General features: G+C 40.9%; 1 protein-coding gene across 1 annotated transcript; it reads right to left on the bottom strand.

Annotated features, from left to right (window-relative positions):
• Window positions 1-1,956: 1,956 nt before the first annotated feature.
• Window positions 1,957-18,434, bottom strand: RP2 (RP2 activator of ARL3 GTPase). Its single transcript, XM_005486393.4, has 5 exons — window positions 18,203-18,434; window positions 8,696-9,361; window positions 6,962-7,076; window positions 5,697-5,782; window positions 1,957-4,541 (listed from the first exon to the last, which is right to left on the bottom strand). Exons 1-5 carry the CDS (start codon window positions 18,338-18,340, stop codon window positions 4,458-4,460), a joined length of 1,089 nt encoding a protein of 362 aa, XP_005486450.2. The 5' UTR covers window positions 18,341-18,434; the 3' UTR covers window positions 1,957-4,457.
• Between the last annotated feature and the right edge of the window lie 6,578 nt (window positions 18,435-25,012).

Below are 25,012 nucleotides of genomic sequence, written 5' to 3' on the forward strand. Positions count from 1 at the left end.
ACGAGCAGTTGTACATTTTTCTTTATGTACTCAGAAAACTTCAGAGCTTTTTTTAAAAGCTTCTCTCACTTCCCCCTCCTTTTCTCCTCTCTTACTCAGAAGCAGTGATGACTACATGTGCCTCAGGAAGGCTCTGACCACAAACATTACCAGCAACAGTCTTATGGCAACTGGGCCCTCTGAAGAGATGAAAGCAGTAAAAAGCATTTTTCTATCTAAGTGGACACCAAGATATGAATGTCTGGACTGTTAACGCTCCGTGACTCCCAGGCATTCAGTTAATCCTCCTCACATCTTGTTTCTAGCAGGTTTGATGTTTGCAAGGCTTTTCCATATGTAGATGGTTGTGTTGAGAGACAGAGCTCAGAATAAACAGCTTTAAGAAAAACCTCCAGGATGGCAATACAGCAAATGATTACTTTTCAGAAATTGTTGTCCTCAGCAAATTACTATAGCTCAGGCTGCAAACTCTGCAGTCAATGCCCAAGGAACAGAGTGGACTCCCAGAACTAGCTGCCTTCCAACATATACTGCAGCAAAATGCAGCACTACAGCACACAGCTTCAGGAAGTGCTACAGCCAGTTGCACCATCCCACTCAAATCCATGGATGCTAGAGACAATTCTTGCAACTGGCACTTATTCACAGCTTCTGAAACTGTTGGAGTAGAATTTACATGGTTTAGATCAGATTTAAACATGCCTTGGAAGAGCTGTTTCTGCAGACCTCCTAAGACCGACATCACCCTTGTGGACTCAGGAGGCTTACTCATTCATTCCAAAAATAAATGGCACAAAGGTCCCAATGAGTCAACAAGGAACTTGATAGTAAAAGACCTAGAGTTTAGGAACTAATCAGGCAGACAACTGGGCTACTCCTAGGTGTTAAAAGATTTATTTCACTATGTTCTGCATTAAATTTTTATGAACAGCCTTTGAAGTCAACATCTTTTAGAAGATAACTATTGTCAATGCTGATTTAAATTTGTGCAGAACACTGAATTCTGTCTTAATAAGACCTAAATACTTAAAAACCAGCATTTAAATAAGAAAATATTCAGCTACAGAGTTTTACTCGTGCTTAAGTTAATAAAATTTTTTCCCCTTATTAGTCAGAATCACTTAAGCAAGTATTTTATAATAAGAGGTTAAGGCTGCTTTATGGAATTGAAAAAAATTTGTCCAAGTTATATAAGTGCAGCCTCGTATGTGGATTAAATTCATGCAAAAGAAGGCATGTATATTAGATATGACAAAAGAAATAGGGTGATCTTCTAGCACAGATACTTCTTTGTGTTCATATTTGAAGATGAGATTGTTAAAAATGGTGAAAATACTTAAGGGCAGCTTTGGTATGACTCAGACACATAAAACAAAAGATTGTTAGGCAACTTGCCTCCAACTGAAGTAACAAGATGGTTTCTAAACTGCAAATCTGTACAATTATAGCTAAAGGTAAACCAAAAGCTTTGATACTTGAAAGTTTCACAATTTTACTCAACATATTCAAAAGACAATTGTATTGATACAGTACTTCATGTTCTTTCCAAACACTTATGCCTAGTGAGAGTTACCCCAGACCATCTCTTCTTGGAAGAGTCACATTTCTGATGAGTTTAAAGCCACATTTGGAAATGTATTAAATGTTTGCCTGTTTTCAGGAGGATTTTACTGGTTGTCAGATATTAAATGGACCTGCTTTCTTAATTAACAATTTTACTACTATAAACACCACAATCTCTGACCGAGGAAAAATCCCTGCTGTCAAAAAATCACCTTTTTCAGAAGATGAATCCCTGCTGTCAAAAAATCACCTTTTTCAGAAGATGAATGCCTATTTTCAATTAGCTATGAGTATCTATTTCAAGATCTATTCCTGTTTAATATCTCAGTTTTTATACCTAATAAAATGTAATTATGTTTTTCAATCTACCATAATTTTAAGAAGTCTTCAGAATCCAGAGTTCAAACATTTCAAATGTTTATTATGAATCACATTCACAGTGCAATACAAATTACATTAAAAGCTACACAAGAAATCTACAAAGGATACATTAAACACGTACCATTCTGTAATGCAAAGAATTCCTGACTCTTAAGCTAGAAGTGTTCTTAACACCTGTTAGCAAGAAATGGAAATCAAAAGATAGATAAATAATTGGATTGAGAAACTCCTTCATTATTTAGGGATTTTTTAAATTAAAAATTCTTGATATCAGTAAACAGACCATCATTGTTAAAAATAAAAAAGCAACACTGCTCTTTCCCAGCACATAGAAAAATTATTCCACTGTTTCAAGCCTAGAAGAATTTTCAATTAATCTTCCTGTCCTCCAGTAAAAGGAGTCACAAAAGTCCATTTAGCACTTTGTTTCCAGGGCAGGTTAATGATACAAAAAATAAGCTATAAACATACACATAATTATGTGTCAACATGTAACTTTGGAAATATTATATGTTAAAGTTTAGAGACCAAGATGGTCCGGTATATGTACTGCTTATACAAATCACACAACACCAGCTCTGAAGTACATTATACAATTTCAGTGTACTGTCCATACCAAAATAGTATTTACTGTATATATCTAGATTAATTCCTGTGGAAGTTGACTGATTAGTTGTGCTAGTACTTTGGAGAGCAAGATAAAATTTTTAGCTCTTTTTACAGACCTCACCTCACACTTACAAAAAAAAAAAAAAGAAAACAACAAATTTCTGGCTACCTAAGTGCAAGTAAGTGGTAATTTCGGCTATCAGTTTAATTCTGGTGATGGCTTGACTTTGTCAAATAAAAACATTTCAAAGTGGCAATTTTCTTACCTCCAGTACACCAATGGTTTAGTTTATTCAGGACATATTCTTCCTTATTTAATCTATGGATAACTATAACAAGAAGTCCTAAGGACATATTCTTGAATTTAAACTAATGGTAAGCATTTGCCCAGTAGCAACAAAATAACAGTTCAGAACCTCTCTTGGGCATTACAGAATTATGAATTTCAGGAGAAGAGATTCTTTCATGTGCTAATTCAAAAAAAGATTAGAGATGTTTTTAGCTACCCACTTTGGAGCTCCAGAGCTGTGAAACTGATGAGTCAAGACTCATCTTCAGTTAAAATTTGCAAGATCTTCCCTTTTGATGGATGACCATAATGAGGAAATGGCTTTAGCACCTCAACACAGCCCCAATCCTTTCAATGAATTGTAAAGGCTAAGCAAACTGGCAAGCCATGTTTTAATTATGAAATTTGGTTTTGTGTGTCTGCATGCACAATTGGTTCAAGTATTACAGAGAGCTTGTAAACCTGGACTGAAGCTTTAAGTTCATGTAGAAAAATCAGTAAGGATGCAATATGCAAAAATAAATCAATCATGTATTTAATACCTATAAATATTTGCATTCTAATATGCATTATTTAGCAATAAGCATTATTTCTGAACACTATTCAAATGCATCTCACAAAATGCTTGTGGTACCTCTTCAGTCTGTCTTTAGAATTAATACAAAATAAATCCTATGGCAGTGTGTGGCATTTTACAGCACTTTCTATATTACTTCTGCAAGCAAAAGTCTTCTCCTGGGGTCTAGCAAGGAAGAAGGGGTTTTTAATGCCATCAGAATCCTTCTCTGACTACTGGCTATGTTCCTTCTAGCAAACAACAATATGCCAGAGGTTTATTGCTCAAGTGCAAAGAAACCTCAAATATATCCCACGTGTGAGGTGGCAATGCCAGAGGCAGCTGTATCACCAAAGAACCTGAGCACAGCAGCTTCAGCAGAGCACTCATGCTCAGGATTCACCCTAGAGCAGAAAAGCCTGGCAAGTGCTCACTCACCACAATGCTGTAGTGACAACTCTCACCACGAATGCTGCTGCAAACAACTTTATTCAAAAAGCATGCTGAAGGAGAGTTAGCCAAAGTCACAAACTGCTTTTGAAAGCATGCTACAAGGAAAATTAATTTCAGACTAAGCTGTCAGAAAAAGTAAATGACTACAGCTTCCTTCCTGGACCCCCAGTAAAGACAAATTTGCATGTGGGAAAGTTTTGAAGGGCAAATTTCACATAAATACACTTTCTAAACAATGTGTCTGAGTGAGAGATAACAATTAGTACTGCATCAAACTTGGATCAGCACTGCACTTATAAAATATGTATAATCATTAGACGTTGTCAAGAAACATTCAAGCGTCGATAGATGTTTAGAAATCACTGTAAAAAAGTTAGTAGAAAAGCTCAATTGTTTTTGAAGTTAAACTTAAGTTTCAAACACAATGCACATGGCTAGCTATGCAGTTTACTCCAGTTCAGATAATATTGTATTAAAAACCACCAGTGGCTTTATAAAAGGGATATATGAGAAATACAAAACTAAATGACAAAACTACTGCAATATTCAAGCCAAGTGATGTCCAAGTCTAAGACAAACCGTACGTGAGCACCTTCATGCTAAACTTCACATTCCCATCTGCATGTCAGCAAAATTGTAGAAATTGTCTACATCTTGAGATGCTGATGCCTTGCTTTCTGATACAAAAACCTGTTTTGTTAAACAAGAAAATAGTTATACATCAGTAAAAGCAGTCATGCTCATTTGGAACGAGTAAGACTTATTTTTAGTTTTGCATTTCATGAGAGACACAACTCTGCTGGTTCCCACTGTGTGATAGAACAAATCCTAGTATTCTCTCAGCCCTGATGCCTCCACCATTTGTTATTGTCACCCTTTCCTAGCACACATGCTGGCTGCATTAACCCTTGCCTTCAGGATCAGCAGCTCGGGGCTTCATTATTCAGAGGTCACAGCTTCAGTTACTATCTATTTAGATGTATTTTGATTGGTAAAGTCAACTCTCTCCAGGAGAGAGGGGGAAATATAAATACACAAAATCCTTTGGCTACTACTTTCCTTTAACAGAAAGGGAGAGTTTGTAAGAAAGACTTCCTTGTGCTACATTACTCTCAAAAAATCTTCATTGCTTCTCCAGCAGATGACTATTTTTTAAAAAGTAACTTCAATTACTTTTTCATTTTTCAAAATTTATGAACGTATGTGAAAGTCCAAGCTCCAGCTACAAGATGACTGTTTTCCAGAAACTGGGCAGCCTAGTTCCAAGTAAGTCTTTTAAAAGGAACTGAAAGACAGCAAGGAGCTGCCTGGATGCTAGATGTCTAAAAGATATTCAAGTCTTCTTTGAAAAACTGCCTGAAAGCAAAGGGTTTGTCACTCTCCTGTTATCAGGAGTGTTCTAAATGTTTCCATAAACTTTGGTATCCTACATAGCAAAAGTAAACATGGAAAAAAGTTGAAATCCCATCATATTATCTTTTTCAGGGTTTAATAGACAGGCCACCACAGTTAAGTGACTAAACCCAGGACTTAAGTGGAACTTTTTTGTACTACAATTATAGAACTTGATTTTGTGTTATGTGAAATAACAGTTCTAAGTGGAAATCTTGTATTCTTCAGTGGAAATGGGGATTCAGAACTTTCTTTCCTAGGACAATTTTCTTGTCAGCAAAAAGTAACTCATGTTTTAAGTACAAAAAACCAAAACAACAACAAAAGGATATTCCAATTTTACTACCCATGAACTGAAAAAGATTGTGTAGTATGTAAACACTCTCTCTTGACCATGAAATAGCTCAAACATTCTGTAATATTTTCTGTGAATCAAGCAATACACCAGCCTACCTTGGTGCCACTAAAAACTTCATTTACGGTGCTTCGACATTGTTCCACAGCACCATCTCCATTGAATTCCAAAGCAACCACTGGACCTAGAAAATAGGTTCATCTGAAATCAATAATACTTTTAAGCTTGGCATTAAACAGTAGATTTCTCAGCCCATAGTCTCAACCCATAGGGAATTGTGAAGCTTGCAAGAAGCATTTTATTTTTTTTGCTTGAGCAGCCCCATAACAGAAGATAAAGAATTGAAAAGACTTAAACATGTTACAAAAAAAAGTACAGTATTATCTGCAATTTCATGCCTTTTTCTTTTTTTCAGAGATTAGGACAGGATTCCAGTTTTACTTCTTGAAAGGCAGCAATAGCACAAAAATGCTAAGGAGTCAAGGCATCATGGAAGTGAGTCAGACTACACTGCTCAAATAGTGAGCCATTTCACAGACATCTGGACTGGGACTGAGTCATTCAAGCATTTTTGCTTCAGTCCCAAGATAGTGAATTGCCTGATTTTTAGACTGGTTCTCACCCACTATTTGCAGATCTGCTTTCTCTGGTTTCATTCTGAACATGGTGTTTCTTCCCACACGACTGCAATATTGCCCATAAGCTGGACTACCATCTTACAAATGCAATGACTTTTGTCCCATTCTTACAATGAGCATCACAGACCTCTCATGTCACCATGGAAAAACCTGCATCTTGCTACCCAGTTTTGGAATGTGCAGTGAGCTTTTGCATGTAACACATAACAAGATGTCAGTACTTCTGAAAGAAGAAACAAAACCCAACTGCAGTCATATCAATAGAAAGGCTTTTGAAATACTCAGACAGCACACACAGTTACAAACAAGAATTTTAAACACTTATCTGCTTTATGTACATCTATATTGATTTGCTTAAATAATTTATGCAGAAACACTGAACAGCTCAGTGGTTGAGCAGCACTTGTGACAAGTCAGAAAATAGTCTAAAAGCATGAGCTTTTTTTGACCACTCCAGGCAGATCTGCATGTGCCACTGCTGCTGAACTATGCCGCTGGACCACTAGAGGGGGAGCAGAAACACAAAATAAATGTGAAATAACTCTTTTCTGATGCCTTCAGGAGTTTTGGCTGGTTTAGGGCCTCGCTGAGGCTTCCAAAACTCATCTCAACGGGTTTTACAGCATGCCCTTGAAATACAAATTTGTCCTTCATTCCTCTTTCTTCTCCAGAACTCTCAAGTGACAGATTTCTATATCAAGAGGAGAAAGAAAACACAAACTCACCTTTTTCCAGCAGTGGAATGAATTCTGATGCACTCTGCTGGAAAACTCGGTGAGCATCCTCTGCCTTCATTAAAACCTCTTTAGTCTGTACCAGCTGAAAGCCTTTGCTAGTCATCTGTTAACAGAGGAAGAATTCATGTTAAAAATGCTTCTAAGACGGAGTTCAACTTGAGTATCCAGATTACACTGTAATAGACTCATTTTTCCCATACACATTAGGTCTCAGAGCAAAGGGACCTTCTTTCTCTTTTCAGAGATCATTTGCTTTTTCTACACTTCTGTTTATTTTCATTCCATTCATCCAGATTTTCTCCTCTGCCCTAGTGCACCTAGAGGAATAAATGTGAATGTTTTTGTTTTATATATTAGGGCCCAGGGTTATGTGTTTTTCCCCACAATCCCCCACAAGCAGAAACTAATGGGATTTAAAGGCATTCAGCATCTGGAAACAAGCAGTCAGTTCTCTTCAGTCTGCAATAGTTCAGTCAAGCATTAGCTGAAACTCTCATCTATCCACTGCTAATTTTCAGTTTTGGAACAAGAGTTAACAACATTTGAAAACACATATACACGTCCCACCCCCTCATTTTTACTCCAAATCTAATCTGAAACTAAAAGCACGTGGGAAAGGAGCAAATAAATTTTTACTTCCAAAACATCCATTAATCTGCAGAGCAGTTAGATTTCCACAGAAACTCACTAACTAGTTATTTAACATCTTCTTAACTCTAACTTCTAAATAACTACTAACAGAGGAGAACACATCTATTACCCTCCTGTAGCTATTCCTTCGTCAGAAAAGAAACCACCCATAAGTATCATTATCTCTCTTCACTCAAGTAACTCAGTAGCTCAGACCCACAAAAGTTCAGCTGGGCAGTGGGGAGGCAAGGAGACACCCTACAGCTTTCTTTCCTTGCAGACAAAAACCCAAGGGAAAGAGCTCCACCAGATGTTTAGTTGATCATACAACACTGTGATCGGCAGCTTTTGCAGATACCACTCTCAAATGCTGTAGCCCATGGTTACTGGCTCTGCTCTGTGACATCCTTGGCACTTGAGGCTGGTGAAAGCAGCCAGCCACTCCCAGGTTTTAGCCCCAGGAAAGACAAGCTTGGAAGCTGCTGTCTCACAGGGAAAAAAAAAAATAAAAAAAGAAAGAAAAATTTAAAAAAGCTATTTAAGTCATTGAAGACAGCTGACCAGCCTTGACAAACACCCACTGCCCCTTTCAGAAAAAAAGTTTCAGCACTGGATGACATGGGGGATACATTTTAACACTTTTTTTTTCTTTTAAGACTCCCTGCTAGTACTGGAAAAACTTTCAGGGCAGACTTTAGTTAGCTGAGACTTTCAGGACAATAAGCTAACAAGCTGATCATTTACATCCCTTTCACAAGCATTGTCAAACACTTACTCTATATTTGACCAAATTCATCAAATCAACTACATATTTTCTTCAGAGCATTGCTTTGCTGTGCCATGATGGAAAAGTACACCAGAACTGTTAGAAGATAGATGTGCTGCTCACAGGATGCCAACTGTAAAGTAACTGACTGATAAAATGAAATTCAGTCTCTTACCTTGCTTTGAAGTTTTAAACAATGCAGTTGATCAGTATGGTCAGTAGTCAAACTGAGCCTCTATAGTCTCCCTTCAGGGAGAATCAGAGGCTGGCCACAGGAATGCTGAATTAGGAATTGAAAAGCCTGAATGAAGACAAATGTTGCTCACCTCATCAATTAACTTCCTGGCATTTGCAGTTGTGTAGTCACCAGCAAAAAACACGGCCAAACACGATTCATCGCTGTTTTTCTGTCTCCGCCCTCGAGTTATGGGTATTATGCTCTTTGTGGCATCAGTAGACACCCTGACAGCTTTCAGCTCCTCAGAGCTGGGCAGAGGAACATAATCTTGGACTGCAGCAGTTTCAGGCAAAAGGCCCCAGTTATTTTCTCCAGACACAGGGGTAAAGTCATGGATGTTGCTCCACGTGTTATTGAAGATACTCAGACCGGCATCTTTAAATTGTAAAGCAAGCTCAGGATAATAGTACTGGAAACATCCAAATTTCATTCCTGTGGAGGACTCGATAATGGGCTGGGTGGCACAGCACAAGAACACCTCCAGCTTCCTGCAGTCCCGTGTGCGGAACTGCTGGCAGGCAACCACACACTTACAGTCTTTGCAGTCACGGAAGAAAACGCTGCCTTTTATTGGTCCTAAAAAGATTTGGCAATTTACACAGTCGTCAATTGTGATTGTAGCAGAATGGTCAAATATGTAGATTTGACAGTTCTCGCAGTCCTGAATGACAAACTGTTGCCCTGCTACTTTTCCAGGCAGTCGACCCACAGCTTCGTTTTTAAGTCCAGAAAAAGTGTACTCTTTGGGGTCAATCTGAAGGAGGAATTAAAAAAAAAAGAAAAATAAGGTTAAAGTCTTCAAATGCAGAGAATATTAAAATGCTTAATGCCCATTGATCTGCACTGATTGAAGTACCACTGAATAGTACAGGATATACTGCCACAAGGGTCTTCAATGAGTGATGAAAGATCAGAAGCAACTCTATCAGCTAAACTACTGGAATACACAGTATTGAGATACAACTAAGAGATCCCTCTGAAGATCTCCAAGGGAATAAAAAAAAGCAACTCAGTTAGTCCTTTAATAAAGAAAGGGGCAAGGGAAGCTATTTTTAACTGTAGACTCTGAACTGTTTCAACGAGGATGATGGCTCTGTGTAGAGTAGTAACTGTAATAAATAAATTGTCCAACATAGTTACAGCTGGAGATACACAGTATTTTCTTTTTTGAGTAATTTTCTTGGTCATATTTTACCTCAACACATTGCAAGGAAATCTTGTTGCTGCCAAACAGTATCTTCTCTATTATGTTTGCAAACTACAGAGAGCTCATTAATGCGTGCCGCAGCATTATCTCGTGCTAACAATGACAAGACTTTTGTGCTAACAAAACATACGAGATTGTTTTAGCTATGTCCAAGAAGCAAAAACTGGCAGTGGTGGTATGGGGGGCACGTTTGCAGATCGCCTCCACACTCCAGCATCCCTCTGGCAGGGGCAGAACACTTGGGGGAGGCTGTGGCTTTCCCTGGCACTCTCCTTTAGAGAGCAGCAACTCACAAGCCACACAGCACCTAGGATAGATGCAATACAGGTGGAAAGCATGAATAATACAGCCCATGCTGTATTATTCAAAGCCCAAAACCAAAGGAATCTGAGCTGGCTCATTTCTACTTATAAGTTAAGTCTCAAGCCATCCACAGTTCCTGGACCAAATTCTACTCTGCCCTCTTGTGAAAGCTCATTAAAATAGCACTTCAAAGTGTATAAGTGAATTATTAACGCAAGACCTCTTCACCAACCTGCTCTCTGATTATCAGCCTTGAGGCTCCCAAAATTTGCTGTACCCTAATCAGTTATCATGCATTACCACAGTTTTGGTGTAGTTCTATTCCTAAAAATACCTCTTCCTAGCATGTTAAACATTGACACAATATTTGAGGCCAGCAAAAGGCATAAACCAGAATGGGCTAGCACCAGACATTCATTAAACCAGCCCTGGTTGCTTTTGACTGGAACAGCCAAAGAAAGCTAAAAATCTCTACCAGCTGATAAAATGTATTTTGTTCTGTGCAACATATATGACCTTCAGACAGGAAAGGAGTTTTGCAGCTGATGAATCTTCCAAATAAAATGCAAGTTGAGACAATGAAGATGGCTTCCTAGAATTCTCTCCTCAATCATATTTAATTCCACTAGTACACATCCAGGAAAGTTAGCTGGAAGTGTTACAAATAAAACTGGGAGACTCAAAAGATAAGGGACACCTCATGGAGACTCAGTCACACAGCATGCTTTGGATTCTAACTCTCCAAGATCCTTAGTCTCAAGTAGTGTTACATATTTGAATATACAAGTTACTTACCCTCATATTCCCCCTTACTTGAGAAAACAAATATTAAAAATGCTTTTGGACATATTTTTCCCAGGCATCTCCTAGAACATGTACGTATCTTTGTGTATATCTGTATGTTGGGTTTTTTTTTTTTAATGGCCATGGGACACAGACTTACTGCTTTCAAAAGAGGCACAGAGGAATAGTCACTTATCTTAGGAATGAGAAGTTCAGTGCTTCCAGAACTCACAGCACTTTTGAAACTTGGAACACAAGCACATCTTTCTGATTTGCTCTGCTCTACAAAGCCTGTGAAGCAGCTCTAGCTCCTCCTACCCAGTGGCCTTTGCAAGGACGTGTGAAACTTCACTTTGCAATTTTATTTAGGCTTAGGTGAAAAACACTGGTTAGTCAGCAAACTCACAGCTTATAGACAGTTTCAAATTAGAGTTTTTGAGTACCAACAGTAGTCAAGTTAAAGACAAAAGTACAGCTTATTACCAGATTCAGGAGCTCCTCTTTATTTGCCTATTTTCCAGAACTAAGAGTTCCACCTTGACACAGCTTTTACTTCTCAGTTTGTTGACCATGCCAAGGAATTTGTACATTTCCTCTGATTTTGTTTGCAGTTATCCTTTTAAAGACTAAGACTATTTCTTGAGTAACACTGCAGTACAGACTGGAGGGACTGCATGGAATAGGTTTGATACTCTCTCCCCCCACTGGGTTATTGCCCCTGAGAGGACAGGATATAAGACTATAGCAGATATAAATATTTCACTTCTCCTGGGTAAAAGAAACATGCCAGAGAAACAGGTCTGATGGCAGAACCATGACTGTGAGGATGCATCCAACAGCGCCTTATATGCCCATATGATTATAGAATAGTTTAAATTGGAAAACAGCTCTAAGTCCATCAAGTGCAACCATCAACCTGGCACTGCCAAGTCCACCACTAAACCATGTCCCCAGCTGCCACATCTACACATATGTTAAATACCTCCATGGATGGTGACTCAAACACTTCTCTGGGATGCCTGTTCTAACTCTTGCTATGAAGAAATTTTTCCTAATACCCAATCTAAGCCTCCACTGCAGCAACCTGGGGCCTTTTATCTTATCCTATCACTCAGTACTTGGGAGAAGAGAGCAACCCTGACCTCCTACAGCCTCCTTTCAGGTGGTTGTAGAGAGCAATAAGGTCTTCCCTGAGCCTCCTTTTCTTCCAACAAGCTCCCTCAGCTGCTTCTCATCAGATTTGTGCTCCAGAACCTTGACCAGCTCCATTGCCCTCCTCTGGACATGCTTCAGCACTTCTGTGTCTTTCTTGAAGTGAGGAAACCAGAACTGAGCACAGGATTTGAGGTACAACCTCAACAGTGCCAAGCACAAGTCATGGCCCTAGTCCTGCAGGCCACACTCCATTTCATACAAGCCAGGATGCCATCAGCCTTCTTGGTGCACATTCACCATCTCTGAACTCTTCAGGTATCATCAAGGTTAATATTAAATCACTGCAATCACCTTCCTTCCCCTGACAGTGAACACCAACTGCTTCTTAAGCTCTGTCTTGGCAACATAGAAAAAAAAAAAAAAAAAAAAAAAAGCAGGCTAGGAAAGCCAAAAGAAACAGAAGTAAAATCTTCAGTCTCATACAACCATAACCAGGGCTATATACATTTTTCTGCCCATTCATTTGGTGCTCCACTGGCTATAAAATCTTAAGCATCTGTCAGGTCAGGAAAATTCAACTATTTGACACCTTATCTATTTGTCCTTTGTGTTTGGATAAAGTTTCAAAAGCCTTTGTCCAAATCCACCCATTTTACCCAGAGAGATGTTTTACTCTCCAGCCCTTAACAGGTTTTTTAAACATCCTTTTCCCCCAGGCTGATATAAAATTCAAAAGGTGCCAGTATTCACAGCAGTAGCTTTTAATATTTTCAGCTGAATTGAAAGAGTTCTTAGAGTAGATAGGAGTTGCACATTAATAGATATTGGCACAGCTCAGGGGTTGAAGCCTTCTCACCAAAGTGGCTATGCACAGGTTCAGGAATTACTCGGTGGAATGACCTAAAATAACCAGATGTGATGATGAAAAAGCCAGCCCTTCTTACAGGGCTAATATTTTTCCTTCTCATAGGCTTCTATGCCTTCTCATAACAGGCACAGAAGCCTAATTTTGGTTTCTTAACAATTACACAATGGTGAGAAGTCTGTTACAAAGGGCTAGAGGATAAACTGTAAGGAGCAGGGATTTTAAAGAGCAAACAAAAGCAGAGAAGTGAAGGCAAACGAGTTTGTCACGGCTCCTTACAGCTCCAGGGCATCCTGTTACAAGTGCAAGGTGCATTAAGCAGCTTTGCTTCCTGCAGACACTTGTCTTGCAAGAAGGTCAGAGGCTGTGTGAAAGCTGCACATGACATACAGCTCCTCAGCCACTACCATCCAGTTTGCTGGCACCAAAACTGGGCAGCTCCCATTTAGATAAAGGCTTGCAAGCACTAGACCTTCACAGCTGTTAGTGGTGACTGTACCTAGAATCATAAAGGATCCCAACATCTTGAAGTGTTTCTGGTATGAGTTCATGTCTTGGCAAGACTTTTTCACAGGATCCGTTAGGGAAGGAGTTTCAGTCAATAGTGATAGACCCCCCACAAATATGAAAAAGTACAGCTGTTCTTAACAGGTTACTTTTTTTCCACTAGTTACTCTTGTTCAGGCTGCAGAGCAAACAGTTTGTAAAGTATTTCTAAACAACTTCCACCAAGGTCTTCTCTTTTTAATATAATTCTCAAAAAAATCATCCCCCGTCTCTCAAAGCCACTAAAGATGGCAGTTCAAGAAAAGAACTTACGGCTGATAATACACAGAAGTTGGCTGCTGACCCAGTGACATTAAAAGCTGCACCTGTAGGGTAGGCACATCAACTTAAGAAGCTTTAAGCACTATTTTTGTCAGCAGGGGAATTAACATTAGGGAAATAAGAAAAAAAAAGTGCATTCCCAGGCCTAGACACTTCTGCATATTCATACTTGTATGGGTTTGGTGCCCTCAAGTAAGGAGTTGCAACATCCTCTGGAGATTGCTTGTTGAAGTTACTCACCCACTGGCAGATTTCAAGATTCTTGCACAACAAGAAAAGGTAGAAAGTGTAATGAAGATTCCTGTCTCCAGCAAACAGTTTTTCATTTTGGAGCATCTCCTGCACACCCTGACTTTAGAAGTGGCCAATACAACAGTCTGAATGCTCATTTCATTCTATTCTTGGGAATCTTCATGCTTTTTCATAATGCCCATAAGAGCATAAAACAGTCATTCACATTCAGCAAACCACTGCTAACCACTGCATACTGAAAAAGTGAAAGAAGAAAAGAAGCTACCACGGGCCTGTATTTGATCTAACTGGAAATACTGCTTAATATGAACCTTCTGACTGTTTCTCAGTTGATCTGACCACATTTTGAGAAAAACAGCAATAGTTCTTCTGGTGCAGCAGGAGGCATAAGGAAGATACAATGACTTAGTTTGTCCTTAAATCCAATGTTTAGAGAGAAAAAGTTGTTTTATTAATATTCAAAAATGAAGTACAAAATGGCTACCTAAACAAGATCTAGACAATTCAAGATACCCACTTGAGCTCAGACCATTCATAAAGAATCCTCAAACGTAAGGTAACTAATAAAAGACTATGATTTAGGCAAAAAGTGAAACCTCTTGAGGTTTTTTAACTTTTTAAATCCAGCTACACAGCACAATAACGATGATAGCTGCATGTTTCCTATCAACTAAACCAGTTAAGTTGCAAGTCAGTTGACATAAAACAAAACTTTATTTGTTCCTCCTAAAAGTTAAAAAGTCATCTGGGAAGCAAAGTTCCCATAAGCTCTAAATGCTACTATGATCATAATTAATCTAATCCTACTTCTTTGAACATGAGACAACAGCAAAAAAGATGATGCAGCTGTTTGTGTTTCTTCTCCTGTGGAGGACATGAGTGTATCTTGTACCATCACAAGACACAAAAGCCCCAGTTCCTGTCTGTGCATACCCACATTCAGTTGCTGCTGTTAGTCATGCAGTGGGAAACAAAACCAACCCAGGTGGAAAGCTAGCTGAAGGAAGGGCTGAGCACCACCAAGTTCCTCTCCCACCCTTGGTCAGAAAGAGACTCATGACAGCCCAAAGACATCAAGAGGCATGATAAGTCCTCAGGATGCAATGCAGTACTAACAGACTGGAATAAACTGTGCTCTACTTCCACTCATGGACTGAGAATCCCAGAGCAGCAAGAAACTGAATGCTCATCGTTCTCCTTTCTGTTTTCAAAATAATCTGATCCTCTGGTTTTTCTACTGCACCATAAGTAATCTTCACCCACTTCTCTGAACCCAAGGCTCAGAAAGCATTACAAAGACCTCAGCAGATTTACAATGGAATCTGGATTTTATTAAATTTTGAATACCTTAAAACTTCTGCCCTCACTTAATACATAGAAATCTGAAAAGGCTCCTCAAACTCATATACTTTCCTTAATTTCAATTCAACTACCAGCATCTTATAATATTTTGTATTTAGAATTTCCTACCGCACCGTCCATTTTTGGGACTATTACACAGGAGTTATATAGTCACTGGGATATCATCATACTTCTCTTTGTCTAGGGCTACACTAGCAGACCGACAGCGTCAATTCAATCAACCTTTGCCATCAGAACATCATTAAAATAGTCTCAACTTGCAATGATGCCCTTCAGAAGCAGAAGAAATAGTTTTGTTGGAGGAACCCCTCAGGTTCAGTCACCCCTCTACACATTCCTAATCACACAAATATGCACACAAGTGTGCCTACATTTTTCTGCCATGTCAGGGTGGCATTAGTTTACAGGAAGACAGCTGGAGTGTCTGAGCAGCAAGACATGCTCACCTGTAAGAATATACTGAGCATAGTTTACAAAAACTACGGACAAACCTGCTTGTGAAACGGAACTACATAACCACAGCTGCACCACCGAATAGGAGAGCCTAAAATTAGAAACACACCCCCAACCCAAATAGTGGCAATAAACATCAAAAGACAATTTAGCACATCTCTTGACAGAGTTGAGATTTTCAGGGTTTAGAATACAACTCAATGCACTGGATGGATAAAAAGGAGTCTTGGTGCCACAAGTTTTCCAATTGACTTCAATTTAACTTTGTGTGCAAATTTGTGAAATAAATAAATATATGTGAAGCATCATAAATGAGAAAGCAATAGACAACAGGACAAATTATCACAGACAACATTTAAAACTACTACATTAACACTGACAGGGTATCACTTAATACAAACTGGGATCAACAAGTTTAGTGCAGCAAGTGCTCAGTACTCCTTCACCTAAGATAAGGTGCTTTCCTAGTTTAATGTATTAATCTTACACCCAAAAAGCCCAATGAAAACTAACGCTGCAAAGAGCAAGAGAAATGAATTTAGACATTAAATAGCCATTCTTAGGCTGAACAGTATGAAATTAAGCAGCTAAGTTGATGGCTTGCACACTAGTTCACTAGCACAGCCCAAACTCACTGATTCTTCTGGTTTGTAAGAGTCTTTTATAGAAAAAGAGGAAGTTTCACATGCAATACATGATCACGTTTTTTTACTCCACACAGATAGATTGTTGGTGCTGTAACAGTTTCATGTTAGCCTGAGCCTACTTCCAGCAAGTTAACAACAATCATCTCCTTAGCAACAAGGCCGGCTATTCTCTGAATCAAGTCTTTCTATATCCTGACTTTCCTTCTTTTAGTTTTCAAAGTTAGCTGTATATAAGTAGATGGGGCAAAAATTTTCATACCTATTGAGCTTTAGCTGGTGAATTTGCTCTAAAATTAAACAATATTATTCCAAAGGCTGATTTAGTAATTTACTTTAGACCAGGTTCTGTTCTGTCACTAAAATACGGCTTCAGTGCATCCCCTCTGGCTGTGAGAATAGTCTCCATACAAATGACAGGCTGTTCTCCTCTCCTTCTCTGTGTGCTCCCTAAATATCTGCTGGCCAGTCAAAGCAATAAGCCCAACACAGACTGCTCATCTTTATCCACAGGGAACCAATTCCTCCAGGCCACACGCACACACTCTCTAGCTCATCTCCATCTAAGCTTGCCTTAATCTACTTGGAAGATTTAAGGGACACCCTAGAGCACCTGGTCAAGTTTAAAAAACAAGCAAGCTAAACATTCAAATAAGTTCACACATTTTCTTTTCTATACTTGTCAAATACGGCCAGAAGGTTTGAGGATTTTGTTTGTTGAAACTACATTAATTACGTTTTTCGCCTGCCCAGTTTCTGCTTCCCCCACCCGAAGGCAGCTGGAGAGGAAGAGAGGCCTAGTAGGGCTACAATGTCATTATATGTTTAGGAAGTGAAACTTGAAGTGACGCTAGGAAGAAATACATTTTATCCAGCATTTAAATACTTTCCGGCTTGAGTCTTCATGACTGCCTCCGGGAGCTCTGGAAACAGCACGGGAAAAAGGATTTGACTTCATCTGTTTTTTTAGGGGCTAGTAAGCTAGTTCTACTTCCTCAAAAAAAAAAAAAAAAAACAAAAAAAACAAAAAAAAGGAAAAAACCCCAACCCCAAAACCTTAAAAAAAACAAAAAAACCAAACAAACAAACAAAAAAACACACAAAAAAAACCAAAACAAAAAAAACCTCAACCAAACCAGCAGCGCAAACGCAAACACCTAAGCAGGAAGAATCAATATCGACAATGGTGAGGACACACGGCACGAGTGTTGTGCCTCCGCTCCAATGCCAGTGCGGGGCTCGCCCGGGCACGAGCAGCTCCCCAGCCATTAATCCCGATTTTCTGGATGGAAGCACGCACCCAGGGGACTCCGCGCTGTCTCAGGAACCCCGAGGGCAGGCAGGCACCTTGGGGACTGTCACAGCCAAGCCGCCTGTCCCCAGGGCGCCGTCCCACCGGGAGGCAGCGCCGGCCCCTCGGGAGCAGCCCCGCACCGGGACCGATGCTGGCCCCGCCGGCAGCCGCGCATCCAGCGCGCCGCCTCCCCGCTTGCACAATTTGAGACTGCCTGGTAAAATCCTTAGGCTAAACACTTTTTAATTGTTCAAATAAACGCATTGAACTGCGCGGACCCAGCCGCAACAGCGGGACCGGGGAAGGCGTGCTCCCTGCCGGAGCACACAGCCCGGAGGGCAGGAGAGAGCGGCACGCTGCCCACTGAGAGAGGGGATAGCGATGGCCCTAGTGCTAGTCCTAGTTCCAGCCCCAGCCCCATTCCCATCCCGCAGCCGCCGGGGCGGTACCTTGGCTCGCAGGTCCCAGCTGTACTGCGGCGCCTTCTGCTCGCCGGTGGCCGCGTCCTGCCCAGCTCCCGCTGGCGGCTGCGGCGGCAGCTGGCCGCCCTGGGCCGGCTTCCTGCGGCGGGAGAAGAAGCAGCCCATGGCGCTGCTGCCGCCGCCGCCCGGCGGGGAGAGGCTGGCGGCGGGGAAGGGCTCGCCAGCGCCGCGCCGCCCCGCCCCGCCGGCTTCCGGTTTTCTCCCGTCTCCCGTAGCGACCGCGACATTTCCCCCCGCCTTTCCCTTCCCCTTGCCCGCCCCGTCCCGCTCCAGCCGTCGCCTCCGGCCTGCGGGGCGGTGCCTGACACGGGCCAGGGCCGCCGGAGGCAGCGCACCCGCGGGGCCAAGGGGCCGGGACAAGCGGCACAGCGCTGTTTGTCCGTGATCAGCATCGCTCCCCCGCCCCGGGGAGGGTTCCCTCCCGCCCGTCCCGCGGGAGCGGCTCGGAACGGGCGGCGGTGGCTGCCCGCCGGTGAACGTAGCGCTCCACCGAGGTGAAACCCCTGTCCCGCCCGGAGCCGTGTGTGGGCTCAGCTGTGCATGTCGGAGGCAAACAGCCCGGTTCGGGGTGTAAATACAACCCGACTAATCCTGCATCACATCATTTTATCATTTTCCTATTCACCGGCGCGGTCCCCTCGGGACAGCACCACCGCCGTGCTCCCTCCCTGGAAGCGCTGCCCCAGCCGACCCAGCTGCTTGCAACTGTTTCAGAGCAGCAGAAGTGGCCAGCGGCAGCATAAGAACCCCCAGCGTTCTGCTTTGTGCCTCCGTTTGCAAATAGTCGGGCTTCCTATGTTGACTTGTGGTTTGCGAGTTTGTTGTTTGGTTTGCTTTTCTTTGGCTGTTTTTTTTTTCCCAGAGTGAAAACTCACTTTTTTTTTTTATCAGACTGACCAGTCAAAAACATTTTTCCCGAGATTTTACAGAGGATTTTTTCTGTGGTTGAGGTGAAATACTTCAAAGTTGTCTCTGATGCTTTGTTCAATTCCTTCAGAAAGTATCCCCCTGCTCTGTTGTGGGGTCCCTCATGGGCCGCACTGTGGATATTTGCACCCACTGTGGTCCTTTACATGGGCTACAGGGAACTCCTTGCTCCAGCACTGCAGCACCTCCACTCCCTCTTACTTTTTTGACCTTTCTGTTCACAGTGGAATTCCCCACTTTTTTCTCCTCACTCCTCTTTCTCTCTCACTGGTATGTAGTGGTTTTGCCCTTCCTTAAATACGTTTTCCCAGGGGTGCCACTGGTGTTACTGGAGGGGCTCAGCCATTGCCCATGGCGGATCTGTTGGAGCTGTCTGGAAGTGGCCGTGTCCAGCATGGGACAGCCCTGTTTCCTCACAGAGACCACCCGTGCTGCCAGCGCCTGGCCACCTACACCCGGCCCATACCCACCAACAAAACCTCTGAGACATTCTGTGTAAAACAAAGAATGCTGCAGGAGCAGAAGAGGTGAGAAGCCAGGAGATGTGGCAGAGCAGTGCTCTGCCAGCTGAGCAGGCTGAAAGAAAGGCTTGTCCAGCTCAGAGCCCCGAGGACAGCAGGAAGGAGGAAGTGAAACCAATTGCTCAGAAATGGTTTCTAAGGAGGAGGTGTGACTGACACTCCTTTTGGCGTCATCTTTACCTCAGAACCGTGTGCCTGGGCAGTAGTGAAGCCTGCTCTGAGCTTTTGAGGCTACAGTTCAGGTCAGTAGCTACCCTCAACACCACCGACCACAGCTTTACATCTCAGCTGAAAAGTGGATTTGCTCTATGCCATCTTCTTGGGCACTGGTTTGCTGATCTTCATCTAATCCTCTGTACACCAGTTCTTTCCTCCCAAATTGTGTCTCAACCCAGGACACGGAGCGTGTCCAGCTAAGACAGTTTGAGAGTGTTTGCTAATGCGGGAGTCTGATACACCTTCACCTCTTCTAGCTCACTCTCTGGAAGTCTTACAGCCCTCCCAGACATCCGTATTTCATATAGATTAACAAAGTTCTGCAGCCTTTAGGCAACCAGGCTCCTCTTTCTGCGAGACCATTAAAAAAAAATTAGAAGGAATAAAAAGTAACATTTGATACCTTTTTGTTAAAAGCTAAAATACCATTTAATTAGGCTAAAACCAACAAAACCTGAAACTATGTTACCAGAACATAGTTATCTCACATCAATTATTGGATTTCCTGTTGTAACAGAAAATTTCATAGTCTGTGTGTGTAGAGAGACTTCTTTCCTTGCTGAGATGCACTGAGCTCTCTAATGCAAATATCCCACCACTGCTGTAGTAATGTTTCTAATGTAGTAAGGTATTCAAATGCAAGAAAAATAAAGTTATTTTTACATCACTAAGGAGAAGATGCAAGGCAAATGCAAGTTTCGGAGTTGAGATTTTCCCATGTTGCCATGACCAATATACTTGTCGTGCAAAATTATCAGTCCCATAAAAATACAGGATTTTTTTTATGACAGCAGCTGATCAGGAAAGGCTGTAGGTGTTATTTCTCTGGCATAGCACAACCTCTCAAGCTCTAGGGTGTTTCCTGACACCAAAGCTCCAGAGTACTTATTCCTGATCAAATTAATATGACTTGTGATTTATAAGCTTGTAACTTCTTAAGAAATCCCAAGTGCGTAGCTCAGTTCTTCATTCTCTATTTATCTGCCAGCCAGACCCAGCCCTCTTGGCTTCTGAGATCTGATACAATCATAGCCTGAAGTGTAGTAATACAAGATTGCAATGGTATCACAGTCACTACCAACCATGACTACACTCACCTTAATTTCAACAAACTGCTGTAATTAGTGATTTCCCTCATGGGGGTGTTGTGAAATATATCTAATTACAGTCTAATACAGAATTTTGTGATCTCCACAAGCGGTTTCTAGGTAACTGAAAAGTAAAACATTTTCTTTGTAAAGGTTATATTCTAAGGTATTTGGTGAAAGAGACTTGCTGGATTGGTAACTTCTGGGCACATGCAGCTTGCAAGGAGCCTTTCAGATCTCTGCTGTCCTTCCCAGGGGAGCAGTGATGCCATTCTCAGGCAGATGGGCAAAGCACCTGCATGGGCTGTCTCTCTGTATGGACTGGCTCTCATCCCCACACTGCCTGGAAGTGCTTGCATGCCCACAGACAAGATTCTAACTCCCTTTCCTCCTTTCATTTGACTTCTGCATTGCCCCAAAAGCACAGAAAAGGAGTTTTCAGTAAACATCAGGACCTGGAAACCTGCCCAGGTCCTGAGCAGGTATCTTAGGGAAGCAAGGCCTCACTGTGTGCACATCTGCACTTCTCCTATCATGGGTTAGAATCTGTTTGTCTTGGTGGTGTTGGAAGCCTGACAAAATGCACAAAGCCAACTCTCACAGCCTTCTCCTTCATGAGATTCATTGTATTCTCTGTATGTCTCTTAAAGCTCTTGTAATCATACCTTTATGAAATAATTGTGTTTTGTTTGAAGCAGGTTTTTAATCCTGTTGGTTATAGAGAACACCTTGAAAATATAATTTCTAAGACATGAAAATAAAGAAAACAAAAGAGCTTAAATACTTTCTAAAAGTTCCTTTCATGTTTTCTATCAGGAAAGATTATAAATCCTGTGTTTGTGATCCTAGCAACTTATCTAAAATTGATATACAGCTTTGGAAAGAACTCCTAGTTAACATTAGATTAACCTATACTCATACAAAATTGTGAATTACAGATGAATCCTTCCACAGAATTGAATTCATTACACAGTATTCAACAGAAAGGAAGGGAAGGATACTTTACTGCTGGGTTCGCTCTCTGTGGCTGTGTTTTCATGCACATTTAAGACAGAACTGTCATAGAAAACATCCCTTGCCCAGCACAAATACTTGCACAGACTTGTGTTGGGAAACAGATGAATGTGTAAAACAACCATTTCAATAAGACATCTGTGTATTTCAGACTCATATACTTTTTTTCCTTTTTTCCCCTTTCTTTTTTTTTCTTTTTCAGAAGCAGATGATGAATATATAAACTAGGATTTTCACACAATCATTACATACTATGAGATCATATTAGCCTTTATTTTTCTCTTTTGCAGTTTCTCTACTGCTGGAGATTCTTGGCAGACTGAACACCAAGAGAAGCTACTCTGCAATTTGAGAATAAGTAGGGTAGAACAAATAAAATGGCTAATTTTGTAATAATATGTACTAGAATCTTCTTTTTAGCATTACTAATGGTTATTTTGGACTACTGTCCTCCCCATTTTCAAGCAATATATGGCTTTTCAGCATTTCCTTGCATAGAGAAATTAGCCCTGGTCACCAGTAACTGTGCTAAATCACATTACTGCTGCTCAACAAGGAAATGCACTCTTTTTTTGGTAGTTTTTTGGGTAGCTGTCCCTAGCATAGAGTCTGTGAGATGCAGCTTTAATGCTGGGGTTCTTTAAGTGGGAACAATGGATAGGCGTGCCTGTGCCCCAGGTTACTGTGAACATAACCTGATAGGACAAGGAACAAACAGCCAAACTGAATAGCTAATGTTTGCTAAGCTGCTCGTTCAAAAATTACCTTCCCTGTAAGAAATTGCAGTTTGTCTACAGACCTTTTCATGTCACTGGTGTTCGGAACCAAAGTGAGCAGTGTTCTACGCAGTACATGAGATGCAGAGAGACAGGACAGTATTTGAAATCATTATTAAAAGGCACCACAGAGTACTACAAGTAATTTTAGAAGTGTTTTTACTGAAGATCCAAATAGTCAATAATTTTTAAGAGGCATAAATTAAATATTGTTGTATGAAGAAATGAAATACTATATCCTAATATTAGCACAAAGGACAGCATAATGCACAAGACAAACACCAAACTAATTCTGAATTTTGCTTCAAGCCATCTCTGAGACAGAAATTCTGCGGTTGGAAAGGTCACAATTGGCTTAAGGGCAGCTAACGTAGTGGGTGCAGTTACCCAACAGAGCACAATGAAGTTTTCAACTATAAAGCATATTCTTATGTAACACTTTCAGGGTGATACATCTCACACAAGAGTCTATATCCAAAATCCAGTTTCGTGATATGAAGAGAGCTGCCTTAATGAGGGTATTACCCAAATTTTGGGTTGCCAGAAAGTCTTATGTTCCATCTGAGACTTTAGCTGAAGCAGACAGATTTTCAGTTTACTGTTAAATGAAAATGCAATGTAGTTACATCAAAGTTTATGAATTATATGCTTAATAGGGCAACAATTCAAAAAACAAGCTGCAGTGCTGATTCAGCAAGGCATATGTTCACGTTCTAAAACTTACAAATTTCAATGGGATTTGAGGGAGTGCGAAGAGTTGGGCTCAGAGTTTAAATTATGTGTTAACAGCTTGTTGCATTATAGCCCAGCAGCCCTTAAATTTTTCCCAAGCTTAGAGTTATCTTTTGTTGTTGTTATAGAACTGAGAGGTGCTCTGTTTCCCCATGTATCTGAGTTAAAACTGGCAAAATCATCTGCCAGCATCTGCCTCCAGTTACTCTGTCCAGGTCTCCAGCATCTGACATTGGGGTGCTCAGTGGAGCATTGTTGCAAAGGTAGGCTCATAGAAAGCTTCCCTCTGTCATAGTCCCAATGCAGAAAAGTCATAAAACACTTGGGTTAAAGTGGCTTGCTCTTATCACTTGGCATTTTGGAGGTTTTTGACTGTACATTCTGTTTCTTTGGGGGCGTTTCTTGCTTTGTGTCTGACATAATATCACTCCTCTTTCACTGTTGGTTTCAGCTGCTGCTGTGGAAAAAGGACTGCTGAGACCTGGGGTAGAGGCTGCCCTCCTAGTTCTGGTGCAGCAGACCATGAAAAATGAGTAATTGGAAGTGCCAATGTGTTAATTTGCTATTGCACAATTCATCAATTTGTCTATCTGAAGTTTCATTTTACATTGTTGCACAGTTTATTGATGCTCTTCCAATCTGAAGCTCTTCACATTAGTTTTGTGGGGTACCTTTATCTATGGCACCAACCTGCCATGTGTATTGTTTTTGTGGGTGTGAACAGTGGCTGCCTGATGCACCAGTGAGACTGGAAAAAAGTGGGATCCTCAACAAAAATGTAGACAAAAAATCACTGATCTGAACCTTGCAATCCTGCCAAAATATACTGAAGGGCTGCAGTAAGGCAGTAGTCTGCCTACATTAACTTTAGGGAATTACACAGGAATCTATAAGTCTGAGCAGCTCACACACAGGTTGAGGCTTTATAAAATTTCATCAGCATAGTAATGAGCCAGTGAATCAGATCTAAACTGCACATTTAAATATTCAGTGTTAACTGTGAAAAAATCCTACTGTTAAAGTAAACAAACACATGATTCTATTTGTTTTCTAGTCTATTTGCCTTTTCTTCCCTTTCTATCTTTCAGCAGAATGTGCAATTAGCATTCTAGATGCCCTTTTTGGAAATGGTGCTATGTCACTGTAAGACTCTGAGGAATAAATTAGTTAAACTGTTGATAATACAAAATAGCAAGGGATACTGCAGAGACAGCAGATGGAAAGAAAATACTGAAGTAATTATCATTGGGAAGAGATTAAACTCTAGAGCTTGCTTGGCTCTTAGGAAGACTCACACTAGGACTGGTTTTCAGATAATGTGTTTTGCACTGAAGGAGTGAAAATGCTCAGTATAGAAATCAGTTAATAAAATGTTCAGACACAGAGGAACAGGAGTGGAATGAAAGATATCTTCTCTTGTAAAAAAGTCTCACTAGAGAGAAGTATAAATTCTAATATTGTAATGTGAAATCCCAAAGGAGTCCTGTGATCACAAACAGGGTT

The sequence above is a fragment of the Zonotrichia albicollis genome, chromosome 2 (genome assembly GCF_047830755.1).
Source record: "Zonotrichia albicollis isolate bZonAlb1 chromosome 2, bZonAlb1.hap1, whole genome shotgun sequence".
NCBI lineage: Eukaryota > Metazoa > Chordata > Aves > Passeriformes > Passerellidae > Zonotrichia > Zonotrichia albicollis.

What these genes read in the sequence shown, in the direction of transcription:
- RP2 (XM_005486393.4), bottom strand. Translation starts at nt 18,340, where the DNA reads ATGGGCTGCTTCTTCTCCCGCCGCAGGAAGCCGGCCCAGGGCGGCCAG. An exon ending in CCAGGAAGTTAATTGATGAG is followed by an intron (nt 7,077 to 8,695) that starts GTGAGCAACATT and finishes CTCTGTTAACAG; the next exon opens with ATGACTAGCAAAGGCTTTCA. An exon ending in AAGTTTTTAGTGGCACCAAG is followed by an intron (nt 4,542 to 5,696) that starts GTAGGCTGGTGT and finishes TTAACAAAACAG; the next exon opens with GTTTTTGTATCAGAAAGCAA.